This window comes from Ochotona princeps, chromosome 10, assembly GCF_030435755.1.
Source record: "Ochotona princeps isolate mOchPri1 chromosome 10, mOchPri1.hap1, whole genome shotgun sequence".
NCBI classification, from domain to species: Eukaryota; Metazoa; Chordata; class Mammalia; order Lagomorpha; family Ochotonidae; genus Ochotona; species Ochotona princeps.
Genome location: NC_080841.1, coordinates 55,099,456 through 55,118,822, shown reverse-complemented (window position 1 = coordinate 55,118,822; position 19,367 = coordinate 55,099,456). Strand labels below are relative to the sequence as shown.

Here is a 19,367-nt window from a genome sequence, read left to right as displayed (position 1 = left end):
GACCTGAAGTGGGCTCTTACGATTTCAGCAGGGCTCTGTTCCCTCTGATGTCCCTGGTTGAGACCCTGTTGCTTAGGTTTCCCAGCTCATAGAGGCTGCCTGCCCCCCATCATTTGCAGCTCCTTCCTTGGCCTCCATTTCCATTGTCATGATTTCTTCTCTTGATGCCAGCCTTTGTACTACCTTCTTATAAGGGCCTTCCTGATGACACCTGAATAGTTCAGGGGCTTCTCTCTTTTCAAACATCCTTAACTGAATTATGATGCCCAAGTCCTTTTTGGCATGTAAGGTCACATATTTATAGGTTTTGGGGATTAGGACATGGACAGCATTAGTGGGCAGTGACTCTGTCCTCGGACTTTGTAGCGTTGTGTCCATGAACAGTGTGATACATGTGTACACAGACATGCACTGGAGATGGAGTGTTGGTATTGTGTGTTGTGCTGTCCATCATTGCTCTCCTCTGACCTGCCCTTCATACGTGTCTCATCTGCATATTCAGACAGGGCCCAGGCCCTGGAATGGGTGCTCCTGGATCCACTCGCTTTTTTGGCTTTTTCGAGCTTCGTGTTGCTTTGTTTGCTGGAATACACTTACCCTTGCAGGCCCATTTTGATTCAGTTTGTTGAAAGAGCCATTGCATTTCCTCGTCAGTGCTGCCATCTGGGCTAAGTGGAGGCCAGGCTGAGAGGGCCCAGTTCCCACCAGCCCTATTTGGGTGACTTATCTGTGCAGCACAATGGGGAATCTTGGCTATCTCTTGGGATGGTTAATGACATTTCGTCAATATGGCATACTTACTCAGTGAATCCAATTAAAATATCTGATAGCAGACTTTAATTAGCTAGTGAGTCATTTTACATAGATTATTATTGATTATTCTCCTCCCTTGTTTTCCAAAAATTTCTCTACTTCATTAACTTTTAATGAGAAAAGTGTGTACAATATGTACAGTAATAAAATGGGGACAAATTAAGACTCCCAGCGGCCTCATTCTCCCGCTCCTCCCTGGAGACAGCTGTGTTACTTGCCGCTCGTCCATCTTTCCTGAAGTTCTGAGTATGTGTTTTACAAAAGTGTGTGATTGTGGTGTGTGTGTTTTGTATGAAAAGATGAGCATGATACATAGGTTACCCCGAACCTTTTTTTTTTTTTCACTTAGCAATATATCTTGGAGTAGTTCCATATTCACACACAGGAATCTACCTACTGTTTTTAATGGTCTTCTGTCTGCTGATTCACTCCTTGAATGGTTACCATGACTGATGTTGCTAGACCAGGCTGGAGCCAAAAGCAAAATACTTCATCCTGGTCTTCTCCATGAGTGAGAACACATGCTTGGGTACAGGGACCCAAACATTTGGGCCATCTTCCACTGCTGTCCCAGGTACATTATCAGGGAACCTGGGTTGGAAGTACAGCAGCTTGCACTTGAACGGCTACCCATATGGGGTGCTGATGCTATAAGCAGTGGCTTAACCCCCTGTGCCATAGTGCTGTCCCCCGCCTGCCTTTAAATGTACAAGCTTAAGAAAATTAAGAAGTACATTGAAGTATTTAGTTAGTAAGACTTAAAAGAATTTTATTACCAGTTAGTTTTGAGACATCTGATATGAACAAGGAAACCCAAGATTTAAAAAAGTACTTAGGAATCTGAAGTTGTGGTGTAGTGGATGAAGCCATTATCTGCAATGCCGGCATCATGTATGTGGCCATTGCAGCCATGTGGGAAATGAACTGTTGAATGAAGGTTTTCTCTTTCTGTTTCCTCACCGTCTCTGTAACTCTTTCAAATAAATAACATAAATCTTTTAAAAAATTTAAATGCTTAAATAAGAGGATCTCCATGAGTGAGAACAAGTGCACGTGTAGGATGGCCCAGTGGAACCAATCATAAACTTCCCAGCCCCTCCCAGTATTGGGGTGTGGACTTGGCTACTGTTTGCTAAGGAGCCTAGGAGCCCCTACATGGAAGGCTGTGTGCTGGGACTTAGGAGGACACTGGGTCTTCATGACAGCCAGAGAGCAGGTGCAGGAGGATCTGCTGTTCTGATTTTCCCACTGGGAAAGGGGAGGGCTGCGCTGAGAAGCTGAACCCTTCCTCAAATAAGAGATTTGCACCGTTGGTGGAGAAAGACAGAGGCTACCCTGGGAGTCCCACTTCCCTCCAAATCAGTACCCACATCATCCAAGCAAAATCACTCTTGCAACACATGTGTGCATGGCTCACATGGACACTGGCTGGGTCTTTCAGTGTTGCTAGGTTTTTAAGCTGTGGCTGCAGAAGACTTTGTCATCCCCGGAGAGCCGAGTCTTTGACTCTGTTACCACCTCCAGAAAGCCAGGCGTCCGTGAATGTTCCCTGTTGGTAAGAAAGACATGACTGACTTGCTTTGGTTCCATCTCAAGCTTTAACTAACGAGGATAGCGGAGATGACGTCTTAGAGCCTGTCAGAGGATCAAGCGGCCATGTTGTGCTAGGAAATGAAGCATGTCCTTTCAAGTAAGGTGGCTCACATTCGTTTGGAATTTATTTCCTGTGTTCAGATCCATGATGCCACTGTCAGGATTTAATGCCACAGAAAATCCTGGAGAAACTGAAGGTGTCACTGCTGATGATGGAGCCTATGATGATGCTCCCCCACTGTGACACATGTTGTCACAACTCAGGCCTGCTCCAGTGGGTTCAGGTGTGGTGATGAACTGGGGATAGAAGTGGAGCTGAGCGAAAATTGGGATAGCCCATATGAATATTTAAGGAGGACTTGTCACAGTTATAGAAGCTGTGTTGAAAAGTGGCTTGTTGTTGTGGAATTTACTGTTGAGGGAGGAAGGTGAGAATCTTTTTGAGTGAAAAACAATGTGGCTGCTTCGAGGAAAGCCCCCTCATTTCTAAGCACTCAGTTTCTGAAGTTGGGAATCTATCTCTCATTTGGACCATTTGGTGAGGGACTGGTCCAAATGAAGTACAGCCTTGGATGAATCTCTTGTATTTTATTTTAATATTTTTAGTATTCTAATATTTTTAGTTAAAGCATGAACAAAAGCAGTCACATGGTTTACTGTGTAACTGCCAAGTGGAAAGTTTCAGAAGATACCTTCTACTGAATAGATGTCGTCTCTGAGTTAGTCTCCAACTTTCATGCCCACATCTTTGTTCTTGCAGGAAAATGAAAGCGAGGCTTTTCTGACTGTTGTGTTTTGTTTGGCAGTATTATTATTATTAATATTTTTTCCAGAGTGGGTCTAAAACAACAGGCTCTGCAAATTGTCATTAATGCTCTGTATTTTCTGAAGATTGTTCTAGGAAGAGTTGTCACTTTAAAACTTGCCTGTCTTCTGCCTGGGCAATTGCTCAGTGTTTTTTTGTTTGTTTGTTTTGGTTTTTTTTGAAGGAAAAATAGAAATTTACAATGCTATGAAGCTAAATGACATGTTATTAGATATGACAGTCTCCTTTACACAGCTACTATACATCCCCTTAAATGAAGAGCCACAAAACAAAATCAACATCAGGGAGAAAAAAGAAATTAACAACACCATGAAGTTAAATAACATGCTATTAAATGACTAACGTGTAGCTGAAGAAATGAAAATCAAGAACCTTCTTGAAGAAAACGATGCTACTGTATGATCCACGAGTCATTGAATGACTTAATCAGAAGAAAGTGTTTTGAAGAGATGAAACTAACAGAAAACAACAAAACCCATGCAATATAGTTTCTGCTGACTTTTGTTGGTGAAGTATGTCTCTTCTAGACAACAAATAGATGGGTTTTGTTTTTTAATCCAGTCTACTAATCAATGACGTTTGATTGAGCTTAAGCCATTTACACTCAGAGTTTAAAAATGTATGGGTGGTACTTTGGTCCTGTCATTTTAGGAATGGGTTGTTCATTGGTTTAGTCTTCTGTTGTCATTTTACTGGGATGTTCTTCCTGTTTGTCTTTGGTTTTGGTAGGTGCTATTCCTCTTCTCTGTCAAGAGAGCATCTTGAAGTATTATTTGAAGGGCAGGTTTGGAAGAGGCAAATTCTTTTAACTTTTCTTGACTGTGGAAGAATTGTATTTCATTTTCAAAGACAAATGAAAGCTTTGCTGGATATGTTATCCTGGGCAGACAATGTTTTTCTTTGAGAATCTGGAATATGTCACTCCATTCTCTTCTTGCCTGTAGAGTTTCCTGTGTGAGATCTCCTGTGAGTTTGATTGGCATTCCTTTATATGTCAATTGATTTTTTTTCACATGCACATTTAAGGATTTTTTTCCTTATGTTCAATTGAAGAGAGCTTGATGATCATGTGTCTTGGTGAAGATCGCTTTTGATCAAGCCTGTTGGGAGTTCTGTGCTCCTCCTGGATCTTGTTTCCCAATTCTTTCTCCAGATTAGGGAAATTTTCCTTTATTATTTCAGTAAATACATTTGCAAACTCAGCGTCTCTTTCTGCACCTTCTAGGACTCCCATAACTCTTAGATTTGGCCTCTTAATAGTGTCTTTCAATTCTTGAATACTTTTTTTGGCCTGATCCAGCTCTGCTTCCAGCTTCTTGCTTGCTTCCCCCTGATGACAGGAAATATCTTCCAGTTCTGAGATTCTTTCTTCTGCTTGCTTCATTCTGTTTTGGAGACTCCCCATTGTACTTTCAATTTGCTCTATTGTGTTCTTAACTTCTGACATATCAGCCTTGATTTGCTTTATTGCTTCCTTAATTCTTTGAACTCTTGCATGTGAATTTCATTTTTGAACAGAAGCTTTAAAATGAGTCTTATGGATTCTGTGTGCCCCATTTTCTCGATGTCTTCCTCAGTTAACTCTGAGATTGGCATAGGGTTTTGCTCCTTTGCAGGGGAGTTTTCGGTAATATTCATTGTGCCTTTGTCTCTTCTTTTGCTCTTGGTCATTGTACTTCTGGTTAGCAGAGTCTTCTCCTTGGGGCAGGTTTCTAAGCTGTGTCACCCACAGGTCTACTGTTTGATTTTATTTATTGCAGTTGGCACACAAGTTTTTGCTTGCAGCCAATTGTGCCACTCCCTCCAGCGAGTTCCAGGTCTGGGTTCTTACGTCAGATTTGCACCGTGGTCTCCACAACCCAAGCTCCTGGCTCACCACTCTCCACCTCCTGTGATACCATGCTGAGACTGCACCGTTGTCTCTGTAACCTTTCTCCCACTTCTGGTTGGAGCAGGTCCCAGGATTAAGGAGACACCAGGAGTCCTATATAGTTAGGTTGTTGGTGACATTGATCTTGTCAGAACCTGTTGGACGTTAGGTCTGAGTGCCACACGGACCTATTTTGACCCGTACCATGAGACAGTCAGTATTATTTTCCTGCAGCACCAGTGCAATCCACGGACCTCAGTGAGTTCTTGCGAGCTCAGCACATGCGCAGTTTACTGTTGTCCCCTGCAGTCCTAAAGCTATTGCCACAGTGTGCAGAATGGTGCTTGACATACCACTACAGTTCTTGATCTGCTGGCCATCAGGTCTGAGGGCTACCCAGACCTGTCTTGGGTGGAACCTGTGGAATGCCACGTTGCTACAGTTCCCTAAGTCAGAAATGAATTCACTCCCAGCTCAGTGTATGCTCAGTCCTTTCCTTTTCCTTTGCCTCCTTATGCAAAATGGTGCCCAGTTCAGCTCTAGGGGGCTGACTGGGCTGTGAAATCCACCCTGTTCCTGCACTGCCCATCTGGGATCTGCTGCTCTGTCTCTGCTCCTGGTCAAATCAAACGTACCAGCAGGATGGACAGTTCTTTGTCTGAGTTTGCTCCCAAGCTCCCAGTGAAAGTCCCTTCCCACCTGGTTGCTGGTGGAGTTCCAGCTGCTGGTGGAGTTCAGATCGCCATTAGCTGAATGCCACTGGAGTATCAGTTACTGCAACACCACACTGCTGTGCCTGCTGCTTTCCTGTGTCTGTCAGTCTCTAGGTACCCCTCTGCTGTTGTTGTATCCTCTCCTGTTTCCTAGAATGTGTCTTCTCTGCTTCATCCTGATTAAATGTTTTTCTGTCCGTTTAAACGTGTCCTTACCCTATTCTGCCATCTTGATTCTCCCAATTGCTCAGTGTTGAACTCATTTGACTCCACAACTTTTCTTATCCATTTGGTTTCTCTGGGGCCTATAAAATGGTGGTTGGGGTTAGCGGATAGGTTTTTCCATTCTGTAAATTGATTCTGTTCTGGAACAGTAAATCTGAAAGGCACCTGTTTCCAAGATTCTCTCCAGTCAAATATCACCATGTTCATTCTGCTGTTCATCCCCCACTACCCCTTTTTAGTTCCATACCAGCTTTTAAGATTGTCCTGGCCTGACACTGGGGAAAATGGTATGCTTAGTGGAAAAGAACATTTTAATTTATGGTTGAAGGCCTGGGGATAATGTCTGTAGGCCCAGTTGCATGGTTCGATAATGGCAGTAGGCTGGAGGCAAGGCTGTTAATAAAGTTGATAACACAATCAATCTGATTTGTACATAGAATGACTAAAGAGCCCGCAAAAGCAATGAGCCAATAATCGCTGACTCCAAGCTAATAGGGTAGATCATTTTAGCACCATGTGATTATTCCTAGACCTAATTTGGAATGGGTATAATTTTCCTGAGAGCTTGGTTTGGTGCACTGTCGTGAATCAAAAAGACAGCTCTGGAATTCCTGATTTCTGGTTGAAAGTCAGGGGAGTGTTTTTCAGGTTTCATCAGTTTCATGTAACTTACGTTTGTGCAGCACCTAAAATATGCAAGTCACAATAAATTGTTAGCAGGCTATGCTTTTGTCAGTTTTGTAATGGAAATGTCTCTCAAATGAGAAAATGCCTTATTTTAAAATCCTGTGCCCTGAGCGTAGCCAGTTTGTGTTCTCCTCTTCTTAGAAATTGTTTGATGCTTGTTCTTTGCCACTGCAGCTTCAAGATGACCAGAGATTTTGAAAGCAGAAGCTGCAGGTCCTTGTTTCTGTTTTTTATAATGAACATTGGAAGTGATTGGGCAGGTGGCTGGCTTAGCAAGCTTGTCTCTGAGGTAGGCTTAGCTCCAGTCTGCAGTGAGGATGCACTGATGGCCTCTCTATATGAATGTTTAACCTGTGGGAAGCGTATGTCCACCTGGGGTTGACAGAATTTAGAAATGTCTGTTTTTAGCCTAGGCATGCACTCAGGAAAATGCAAGCTCACAGAACCTGGCCCCTTTCTTTGCCTTGTCTTTCAGTGAATGCCTTGGGCTAGGATCATGGCACCTTGAGATGACTGGGGGTGTGTCCTGGGTGGACTTTCCGGCTTGGGGTGTCTACCCTATAATACCCTGATTTAGTTGTTGAAACTGTCTAAGCACATCAAAGCAGGCTTTTTGGAGGCCATCATTTATGAAGTTAAAGTCTTAAGTAGCTGTTCTTAATTCTTTATCCAGTGTAAAAATGTGACATTTCCCCCTTGGTCTCAACAATTCAGCTCTCAAAGGACTGTTGATTCTCTCCCTGGGGACCAGCGTCACTGCCTCCAGGTGGTGGTTGGATTTTCTCTGAAATGTGGAAGAAAACGGAAAGGATTTTGTGTTTGTAATTTGTACAGCTTCTATTCAGGTGCAGAAAATATTTAGCATTTCAAGAATAACTTTCCATTGGGTTTTTCCAGATATTTGTCACAGAGATTTAGTTTTTGCTAGAAATTTAGAATGTGTTTTAGTAGAATTATAGTTTTCCTTACAATTCAAGTAAATGTCTTGTCACAACTTGAAAAATGTGATTTTCAAAACAGTGGTTTTTTTTATTTCTCCCACAATGATGGTGTCTTCTAAAGTCCTTTCACCCGTGGAGAAACCTGTCTTCTCCATCCTACTAAATGTTACCTAGCCAATCAGGATGCAATTTTACAGGGAGAGATATCCTATCATATATTAGCAAGTTTAATATTTTTACCAGTCAAAGGCTGTTGTGTCAGGATCATTCATCTGTAGAATATTACTTCACCATGTAGGCACATGGTGCATGGTTTAGAATATATCAGGAAGGGATCAAAGAAACTTTGTGCTGTGAGAAAAAGCCTTTAAATTCTGCATTGGCTTGCATAGAAACTCGGAAGACTACATGGTGAAGAGGGAAAGGGAGTGGAAAGTTGTTGTGGGCTAAGGAGCTGATTAGCACTCATTGGCCTGGGCAGGAACAGGAACTGGGCTTGTGGCTAAAAACACCTAGACTAATTGGACTCATCTGTATCCAATATCCTGCTAAATGAGGATGTGTGGGGAATAGTATATAAGGGGAGGTGAAAGAGCAATAAAGGAGTCTTCGCAGAGACTTCTACCATCACTGGTCTCTTGTCCGTGTCGTTCCTCGTTCCCCAGACCTGTCCACGTTACTGACTCTGCTGGTCAGAGCAGAAGGTCATAAGGAGGTATTCATTAGAATCTGTCGCTTACTTTGTGGGTATGCAGCACAAGAGCAGTGAGCAGGCAGAGGCAAGCCCCAGAGATTGGTGATCATCTATATCATCTGGGGTACCAATTAACACCATGTATTGTTAGGTGTGGAGACACAGAAAAGGATGACCAGCAGCTGCTCATCGTGTTGGTAGGCAGATGAAAGTCTGGGATGGGGATGCTCCAATGGGGTTTCATCAGAGAGTGTCAGATGTATGGGGGCTAAAAGTGCTTGAGAAAACCCTACCAGAGAAGGAAGTATACCATCTGAACCCGTTGAAACAAAACAAAACAGTATAATTTCACTAAGCAGAAAGGAGACAGTCAAGGAAAAGGAGGTAGGTGGAGCTTGAACGAGGCCAGTGGTGTGACAGGGCATGTGTGTGTTTGGGAAACTGCCAGCTGCCTTATGTGCTTGGGTTGAGGTGGTATGGGTGGCATGGGGAGTTTCTGAGTTGGGAGGTTCTGGAGCTGTTATTGGCAGAGGAGCCTGCCAAATTGGGGGTCAGGCTTGGAAGGGCCTTTGAATGGCTGGTCACTGGCCAGGGAGTTTGTGCTTTTTACTACGCCTTGGAACCATAAAGGTTTCAAGCGTTCTGAGTTAGAGCTGTAATTCTGGGAGTATGTAGGAGGTAGACTTACTTGCTAGGGCCGAGGCACCTGTTATTGAGAGGCCAAATAACCAAGACTTGAGCCGGAGCGGTGGTATAGGGATGGAAGAACGGATTGACACTGGGGAGTGTCTTCTGCAGGGGCCCTGTATGTGCTTCAAGATGGCAGTGAGAGGGAGAGTAGAAAGGTTATGGCTTACTCAATCTGTGGAAGTGACAGGAAGTTTTGCAATGAAGATGTTGCTTTTGCTCTGGTTAGGGTGTTCCTTGAGAGGCTGGTGAGCGGTTGAGGAGGCAATTGGGATGAAGGTAACCAGCACACGAGAGAAATGACAGCTTATAGGACAGTCAGAGGCTCTCAGTGGATAGCTGGGGGCTGAAACTCTGGAAGCTATACTGATTTTTCCAGGGGAAAGTTGTAGAAAAGGAAGACAGGGCTACAGGTGGAAGTCCAGTATGCAGCTGTGACTGACTGCCCAGTGGATACTGTGCTTGCATTGTCCCTTTGCTGTCCTGCTTAGATTTCTTAGAATGTGGTTTCTTGGAGACTTTTAGGCTCTCAGATCATCCTTCTTACTGTCGTTTTTTTTTTTTCTGCCACCAGCTTCTCTACACACACACACACTACATCCTGTCATGAATTGTAAGCACCCCTGCCAGAGTTTTGTGTTTGATGTTGGTAATTCACTTTCCTGGAGCAGGGGGTAGTGTCTTTGAATGACTGCTATTTCTTGTGGGGGCAAGGATGACCTACACCGGTCTCACATCCTTTAAGACCAGAGTGCTTTGTATTTGGAAAGATTAGTGGCAGTAAACATGCACAGTTTGGTAAATGCTGAAGCGAGTGGGTGTGTGTGCTCAGGAGGGTGGTATCTCCCTTGGAGACTAAAGCTGGAGGCCTAGCCCTTTGGCAGCAGTGGTGGTAGTGCAGCCTCAGACACGGAGAGGCCCTGGGAGGGCGTAGGAGACTTGGCCTTCTGGTTGGCTCTGTACTTTCTGGGTAACTAGAGATGGTATCCTGACCTTTTAGAGTGATGATAGCTGTGGAGTAGGACTGATTGATGTATGCCAGAGCACTTTGTCAACATTAAGTGGTGTGTGCCATATGCTTCCCTTCTGCAGTTACCCATGCAGCTTTTTTCTTTCCTTGAAGGAAGTAGTAAGTGAGAAAATGCATCACAGGGTTCTACTTCTTAGGCAGTTGGTGAGTAGAACTGTTTTCCTTGGTAATTTTTTTAGTATTGATTTTTAATTTATTTGAGAGGCAGTCACACATACTCACACACAAGGAAAGAGACTATATCTTCTACCCACTGGCTCACTCTCTATATGGATGGAAGACCAGGGCCTGGGTGAGACCAAAGCCAAGAGCCCAACTCTCCATCTGGGTTTTGTGGGTTGGCAAAGTCCATGTTCTGCTGTCCTCTCAGGCTCATTGGCAGAGAGCTGGAGCAGAAGTGGAATAGCTGGGACTTGAACTGAATGCTTATTGAAGGTGGAGGCTGAACTTGCTATACCACAAAGCCATCTCTTTTACTTTCCGATTGTGGTAACATAGGCATAGCGTCACCTTCACTGTCATGACCGTTTGTAAGGTTAGGATTCAGTGACATTATGCATGCTCACCTGCTTGTGCAGCCGTTGCTACCATCCACCTGCAGATTGTTTGTATTTTCCTAGACAGAAACTCTCTAAACCATCCCATATCAACTTCAGGCTCCCCTTCTGCCCAGCCTCTGGCCACTACCCTTCTACCATCTGTCTCTATGAGTTTAACTACTCCAGGGCCCTCATGTGAGTCACATGGTGTTTGTCTTTCTGACTGGCCTTGTTCACCTGGCATAAGGTCTCCCACTTCACCCACATGGTCTCATGTGTGATATTCCTTTTTTTTTTAACAGCTGATTAATGCTCTGTGTGTGTGTGTCCCACACTTGTCCATGCATCAGTGGACATGTGGGGTCATTTCCACTGTTTGGCTGTTTGGAAGATGTGCTGTCAATATGCCTGTCCTTCCACCTGCTGAAGTCTCTGCTTGGAGTTTCTGTAGTTTCCCAACCAGGGGTGGAGTTGCCGGTGGGCTTTTCAACCCAAGAGAATGGGACTATGTAACCTTGGCTTTGTGACTCTACTCAGTAACTGCTGGTGGGGAATCCTCAGGCCTCTGCTGCCTGCCCTGCATCTTTCACAGTTGTCTTCGTGGCCGTTTTAGTTTTTGCCAGATCTGAGACCACTTAGCTCACAAAGCCTTGGATCTGTCTGTGCCCCTTGATCTGCCCTCTGAGGACAGAGACACTGTGGTGTGGGAACAGTACTGTCCCACCAGCTGCTCAGCTGGTTGCAGCAGCCCAGGGTTTGGCTCTCGCATGCTTTATCAACCTCCTCCCAAGTTATCATTCTGCAGGGACCTATTTCATGCTGTGACCTCACTCTTCTATTGTCCAGGGAGGGGTGGGCCACAGAGGCTGGAAGCATTTTTTGCTTGTGAGCTCCTGGAAGCATTTTTTGCTTGTGATCTGCAGTGGGAGATCCCTCTTTTACACTGATATCTCCTGCCGACCAAGTATTGCTTGTAATGATTCAGTTTTGCACCCTGTGATAAATGCATCATGGGTGTATATGTGTGCATTGTGCAAATCATGTTTATTTATGTAGAAAACCAGATCCGCTGGCTTACAGTTCTGGCTGATGCTAGGAGCTGGGGACTCAGTCTGAGTTCTCCCATTTGGAAGGGCAGGGATCTAAAACTTGGGCCATCTCATGCTGCCTCCCAGGCCACACATTATCAGGAAGCTGGAATGCAGAGTGGAGTTGAGATTATGATACAGGATGCGGCCCTGTATCCTGAGATCCCAAGTGACACCTCAGTCACTGTGCCAACTGCCCACCCTGTGTGTGTTTGCATTGAGTGATTATGGTCCTGGCTGGTTTTACAAGTTTTGGCATACAGTATTCTGAGGGGAGGGTCTTACTTGCTGACACTTGTGAATTTGAGCAACAGATCCTTTTCTGGTCATTTTCCATCTGGGTATTTTGAGGGGTGGTTACTACTCACCCTCTGCCTCCCTGGGCTTTTAGAATTAGATACAGACATGAAAGGTGGAGGAACCTCTATGATGAGAATTCACATATCAGTGGGAACATTGCCTCAAACACTCATGATTCCTTTTGTGGGGGTGAATTTCTCTCACTGGAAGGATTTTCATCATATATATTTGTCCTTGGCCTGTGACAGAATGTACAGCCTCATTAGATGGGCATGGACGGTCTAATTCCCCTGGTTTTGGCAGCCCTTTGATGGTGCTGAAGAAAACAGGCCCCGGAGGCCTTGGCATTGGAAAAAACATAGGTGCTTCCAGTGATTTCTGTGGGTCAGGAGAGTTTGTTGCTGATCTTGTGGAGACCTTCTTTACTCTTGAAAGTCTGGGGTCAGAGACCGACTTACTGGGCAATGCCATCTGGCTGGGATGGCTCAGGTCTAGAGGCTCCAGGGGAGCCCTATCCCCCTGACTTAATTGTGCAGGGAGTTCTGCAGTTCGGGAACAGTATCCAGGGATGGCACTGCACTCTGGCTCTGTAGCTTGCAGACCTGTATGTGTGCGTGTGCGTGTGCGTGTGTGCGCGCGCGCGTGTGTGTGTGTGTGTGTAGGGCTGTCCTGACCTGTGGGCGCACAGTGTGAAGTTCATGCTTTCAGACAGGCAGAGGGCTGCCTACTGCCTGGTTCTTGTTATTGTGTGCAGGTTAACAGGGATGCAAGCTGCTCAGTGACAACTTGCCCCACCCCTCCCAATGAATTAACCCATGTCAATGCCACATGTTGTAACAGCTCATGCTGTGATGACATTCCATCCTCACCTAGCTGTGAGGGTGAATTCCATGTTGATGAAGGGCTCTGAGATATTCTTTGGATAAAAAGGCACCTGTGGGTGGCGGCAGTGTTGGACCTGAGAGTGGGGGTGGGGCAGGAATGTGAGCATTGACTCTTGGCTGCATGGAGGTGGGCCGAGTTAAGGGCTGCAGATGGGCCCTGTGTAGCCATCCAGCAGCAGCCTCTGCCAGTGGGAGGTGAGAATGCTCCTTCTAGCTCCACAGTCAAGTTGCCATAGTGAGCAGTTGGGTGGCAGGTGCACCGGGAGGTGGCCAACCCACGTTGACATCCGCTGCCCCGGAGGGGAAGAAAGGCTTGCTCCTTGCGTTTCATTGCCCGAGGGAGGGGGTTCGGTAAGGAGGCACAGTGCTGCCTACCCCTTTTCCTCTCTGAGCCCGTTCCCGTTCCTCCGACTTTGATGGTGGAGTTAGAAAAACTGACATACAGCCCACACTCCTGACTTACCATCACCATCTTCTCTCGCTTTCTTTGTCCACAGTGGCGCCTTTTCTGAAGTGGTTCTGGCTGAAGAGAAGGCAACTGGAAAACTCTTTGCAGTGAAGTGCATCCCCAAGAAGGCGCTGAAGGGCAAGGAAAGCAGCATAGAGAATGAGATCGCTGTGCTGAGGAAGTAAGTGCCTGCCGGGAGGGAGGTCCTTTCTTCAACCCTGCCTGTGCTCCCCTGGGGTTGGCTTCTTTGAGGTCAGCCACCCCACAGACTCTACAAATGGTACCCCCATCCAAGCCTATTTTCTGCAGACCTGGTACCCCTTCTATCAGGTAGTTATTTCCAGAGCATAGCTGTCAGACAGGCTTGATGCTAAGTTGAGATCCTTGCCACTCCCTGTAACCCTTGTGACCTTGGACTGGGGCCTGAGACCTGAGACTCCTGAGTATGGTGGAGTTAGGTTCTCTCTTCTAGGGTGTTGTGAGGATTATGGGATACACCAAATGTTTGTGAGATGCTGACCCTAGCAGCTGTTGTGCATTATGAAGTGGGGATACTCACACCACTACTGCGAGTGCCACTGTTGGCTGTTGTTGCCACTGCTGCCTTTTGTAACATGGAGACGAAGCTTGCTGCGCACAGTGCCTGAAACTGTGCAGCTCTGACGTGGCAGAGCTTGGAACAGCCTTCCTCCCAGTGTAACTGTTTCAGTATTTGAAGGTTTCTCTCATCCTTGATCATAAATGTGACACAAGGGACCTGGCAGTTTCCATGGAGTTCACTGCTGAGTTGACTTTTGCCTTATGTTTGCACTGAAATCCAATAAAACATTCTTGGCTCCTATAGCGCAGACGTGTAGACAGAATTGTGCTGCCTGGATTGGACCCACCCCGTGATGATCTTTCATTAGTGCAGTGTCTAGCCCTGCTTCCCACACCTTCATCATGGAGCCTTTATGCGTATCTCACAAGGTTTGTGGGGATACATCAGGCTGAGAGCTACCTACGTTTGCATATGTTTAGTGTGTCTGTGTAGTGTGCTGTGGACATTTTGAATTGCTCTTAATACAGGCTGTTTGAAATAGCCTTGCATTGTTGGGGATTTTGACATCAACAAAGCAAGAATCTCTATAAAGATAAGCAAGGCAGAACAGGAACCAGCTTTCTAGTGTGTCAAAGCAAGATGTCACACTTTCTTTGTTTCTTAGCAGGAAGCCTTCTCTGTCTCTGGGGCCACCAGGAAGGGCCTTGTTGAAAGACTTTGCCAGACCCAGCTCTCCTGAGAGGGTCAGGACAGACTATGCCATTGTGAACTCTGACTCAAAGAGGGACTTGTGCTCCAGAACAAGTGAGTCTCGATGGCTTGTTGAGTGGAAGGGGTTTTGCTTATTTGTGTGACCCGGTTTTCGGTTCTCTGGCTTCTCTGTTAGGAACTGGCAGCATCTCGTACTATCCAAAGGAGGATTGCCAGGAATGATTCTGTGGAATAGCATCTGGGAAAAACAAATCAGCCTGTTAGCAACAAGCAGGAAAATGCTGTGTTCCATGAACCATGGGTTGCCAATACCCATTTTCTAACGGAGCTTGCAGTACTTGGAGGAGACATTTACCTCACTGGTGATGTGTTGTGAACATATCTGCCTTTGACATAGGGGTGGTATTCTGTGTGGGCCCAGAGCCTTGCCAGGGCTCCATCTTGGGTGGGCATGGGACAGTCTGCTGGTGAACTGAAGGTGCTGCCTGGTGGGTTCAGGAATGAGAAGGTCAAGGAAGGCTGTTTCTAGGTACTATTTTCTACCCTGTACACAGAGGGCAACGATATGGCTCAGTAGGCCAGCTCTTTTTTTTGCCACAGATATTCTGCTTTTGTTGTGCCTCACTCCAGCATTCCCCTGCAGGGCGAGGGTATTTGCATTCCAGGAGTACTGGGGTTTAGAATACTGTTTTGTGGATAGTGTCTCACTGTCCGTCAGAGTGCTGGGAAGCGTGGCCCTTCTTTCAGAAGTAAAGGACAAAGAAAAGACCTCCCAGGAGAGAAGGCAGCCTCCCACCCAGCTTTTATGTGGCCCTCTGTGATTTATAAGTGAATGAAGAAGCAGTTCACATCATAAGTTACTGTCAGCTAAGTAAGGAAAGTGAGCTGTAAAGAAAATAACTTGGGGACACACTGTTATTAAAGATTTACTTAGTTGAAAGGCATAGTTACGGAAGGTCAGGGGAGAGAGAAGAAAGAGAGCTTCCATGTGCTGGTTCATTCTCCAGATGGTGGCAACAACTCTGGGGCTGGACATGGTTGGAACAAGGAGCCCAAAACTCCATGCTAGTCTGTCATGTGACTCGCAGGTACCACTGCTTTCCCAGGCAGGTGTATGAGCAGGGGACTGAATGGGCAGTAGAGCAGCCAGGATTTGAACCAGCCGTTCTATGAGACACCTATGTAGCAGGCAATGGCTTAGCCTGTTATATCACAATGTGTGCACCTGGGGCCACTTCCAAAGTACTGTCATGGAGACCTTGATGCAATGAACAAACGTGTGTGGGATTGCCAAAGTACATCAAGGTAGCACTATGGGGCACTCAGGTTAGACGGTAAGATGAAGTTCATGAGCTCACAGTTTTGTAAATGAATAAATGCACCAGCTGCTGTGATGGAAGCATGCCTAGGAGCTCAGTCACCAAGATGGCCAGGTCTTTTATGTGGGTGCAGTGTGAGGTTTCACCAAGGAGATGGCTCCAGACAATGAGTGTGTGTTGGCCGAGTAGAGAGGCAGGGGGATACCCCAGACAGAGGTGAGCTGATGGGAGACAGGTTAGTGGGGACTCCTGACTGCTCCTCTGACCAGGACAGAGGGCCCGAAGGAGACCTCAAGTTGGTGATGGAGGATTGTGGAGGGCCTAAACATCATGCTCACGTTTTTGACCTCTCTCCTGTAGACTGTGGGAGCATTGAAGGGATTCAGTAGAAGGAACAGCATGGTCACAGTGGTTCTGTGCAGACTTCTGCAGAGGAATTTGGAAGAATTGCAGTGGCTAGGATGTGTTGGGGGAATATTTTGGAGGCTACTGGGAGAATCTGGTGGACAAATGAAAAAGCAACACATTATAGTAAGAGCTATGGAATAAGTATGCAAGAGATAAAGATGAGGGTATAAATGGAGTCTCCAGGGCTTAGGAACTGGGAGAGGCTGAATGGAGACAGAATTGAGGGAAAGGTAAGGGTCCAGGATAACCACTGGGTTTTGATGGGGGTGAATATGTGGATGAGAACATCACTAACTGACTTCTGAAATCCGGGAGCAAAAGGCCACATTGTGATGTGGTCAAGCCAAGGCCTGTAGCACTGGCATCATATATGGGTGCCGGCTCAAGTCCTGGCTGCTCCACTCCCAATCCAGCTCTTTGCTAATGTGCTTGGAAAAACAGCAGAAGATAACCCAAATACTTAGGCCCCATGCCACCTGATGGGAGATCCAGATGAAGCTCCTGGCTCCTGGATTCAGCCTGGTTCATCCCTGGCCATTGTGGCTATCTGGAGTAAACAGTAATGGTTGAAGATTTTCTTTCTTTCTCTCTCTCTCTCTCTCTCTCCGCCCCCCCCCCCCTTTCTCTTTGTGTACATTTTCCTCTATCTCTGTAGCTTTGCCTTTCAGAAAATCAAGTCAGTCTTCAGAAAGCCAGAACAGGAGGGCAGGTGGTGAGTTCCCATTTGAGTAGGCTGGGTTGGGGGAGCGGGTCTTACAGTGTCCAAGTGGAGATGACCAGATGGCTGTCCAGGCTTGAACTCTCCTGGGTGGATGTGAGCATCTCAACAAGTGTTACATGCACAAGGATCTTTGGGTCATCATTCATGGGGTCCCACCTGGACCCGCTTTTCTTTTGCTGGATCCTGCCACAAATGTTGATCTTGTATGTATTTCCACACTGTTATTCATCCAGGTAGGATTGTTTGAGAGGCTGCTGCCTTTTACCTGCTCAGTTTGCTGTAGGGTGAGAGATTTATTTGTTTCATTGGATTAAAGTAATGGAGCTAATATATACTTAAAGATGTCTATGTACTTTCTCTGAAAATAGTTCCAAAATGAGTTTTCCACTTGATAAGTAGATATTAAAGCAGGCTCAAAGGAGAAACCCTGATATGTATCGTGGGAGGCTGTTGCTATGCAGGGCAAGCTGCTGGCCTGACTTTGGTATTCAGGGGACTGAATCTATATGATTCAGCATGAGCTTTTCCAGATAGAGTGCTTAACTGCAGCTCCGCAAGTAGAGTATTTTATGCAGCCTTGGAATGGAATATCATTAGGCTTACGCATTTTGGTTTGGATCATAGAGTTTATGGCTTCTGTGGTATTTACCTAGAGGACAGGCGCTGCTCAAATCGAATTTCAAGGGGACACATAAAACATCTTTTCGGAAGAGGAAAGCAAGTATGTAAGCAGTCTGCATTTAAATGAGACATGAAGAGAGAAGGCAATGCAGACAGGTGGAAATGGGGAATGGGACAATGATGAGCTCACACAGCCTTTTTACTCATAGTTGGAACACTGAGGCTTAGATGGATTTTGCTTGGGCAAGGGCTTGGGGAGGAGCAGCTTTAGAAATGTCAAGTTTAGAGGGCCCGGCGGCGTGGCCTAGCGGCCAAAGTCCTCGTCTTGAAAGCCCCGGGATCCCATATGGGTGCCGGTTCTAGTCCCAGCAGCTCCACTTCCCATCCAGCTCCCTGCTTGTGGCCTGGGAAGGCAGTTGAGGACGGCCCAGTGCATTGGGACCCTGCACCCACGAGGGAGACCCGGAAGAGGTTCCTGGTTCCCAGCTTCGGATCTGTGCATACCAGCCCGTTGCAGCTCACTTGGGGAGTGAATCATCGGACGGAAGATCTTCCTCTCTGTCTCTCCTCCTCTCTGTATATCCGGCTTTCCAATAACAATAAAATCTTTTTTTAAAAAAAAAGAAATGTCAAGTTTAGAACTGGTATTGGTGTAGTGGGTTCAAGTGCAGCTGGCATCCCATATGGGATAGAGTGTGGTTTGAGTCCTGGATGTTCTACTTGTAATCCAACTCCTTGCCAGTGCGCTCAGAAAGCTGTGGAAGATGGCTTGAGTCCTTGGGACCCTGCCACCCATATAGACCCAGATGGAAATTTAGGCTCCTCTCTTTGACCTGGCCTACCCTTGGCCATTGGAGGCTTCTGGGGAGTGGACCAGTGGATGGAGACTCTCACACACATATAAAATGGAATGAAAGTTAAAATATGATACAGTAGCATGTTCTTATCTACCTGGATGCACTCAGGGTTCACAGTTGATGGACTTTGCCTGTCTTTAAAACAATGGCTCTTGCCTTTGGCTGTACATTAAAGCCAGTTGAGTAGCTTTTCAGTACATACTGATGCCAAGCCCCCATCATGGGCCAACTGAGTCAGAAGGGGAGGTTGTGGTGGGCTCTGATAAATGGAAATGCTCCTTCTTCCAACCTCACTAGTGATTCTCAGCACAGAACCAGGTCAATATGGAGAATAGCTGCTCCCAAGAGTCACCTGTCAGCAGGGACATTCTTTATTATGTCTGAGAGTGTGGGAATGTGTGTACACACACTGGACTGTGCTTTCTTTAGGTGAAGAGGTTGTGCTGAGAGGAGCAAACCCTTTGGAAGGACTGAATTTCATTGTGAGACAGGTAAACTGACTTCATTCTGTCACCTCGCCTGTGAGGAGCCAGTGCCAGGCACTGGCTGGGTTTCAGCGTGCTGGAGGACTTTGGAGGTAGATGTTCAGCTTAGTGGTTAAGGGTCCAGCTGGGATATCTGCAGCCCCCATCAGAGTGCATGGAGGCGAGTTCATGCTGCTCTGCTCCTGATTCTTGCTTCCTGCTGATGCGCATGCTGGGAGGCAGTGGTGATGGCTTTGGTTGTTAGGTCCCTGCCACCCAGGTGGCAGACCTGGATTGAGTACCTAGATTCTACCTTCAGCCTAGTCTAGTCTCAATTGTTGTGGAGTTAGCACAGACAGTGGGAGCTCTGGCTGCTCCTCAGTTCTA

The 19,367-nt window shown here is 46.2% G+C and overlaps 1 protein-coding gene across 4 annotated transcripts in view; it reads left to right on the top strand.

The window, feature by feature from the left end:
• CAMK1D (calcium/calmodulin dependent protein kinase ID) overlaps positions 1–19,367 on the top strand; it is a 386,816-nt gene that overhangs the window by 147,070 nt on the left and 220,379 nt on the right. For all 4 annotated transcript variants that reach the window (XM_012930343.2, XM_058669473.1, XM_004578466.3 and 1 more), the window contains exon 2: positions 13,388–13,519. In XM_012930343.2, the coding sequence (XP_012785797.2) occupies positions 13,388–13,519 (132 nt within the window). The remainder of the gene's footprint in view (positions 1–13,387; positions 13,520–19,367) is intronic.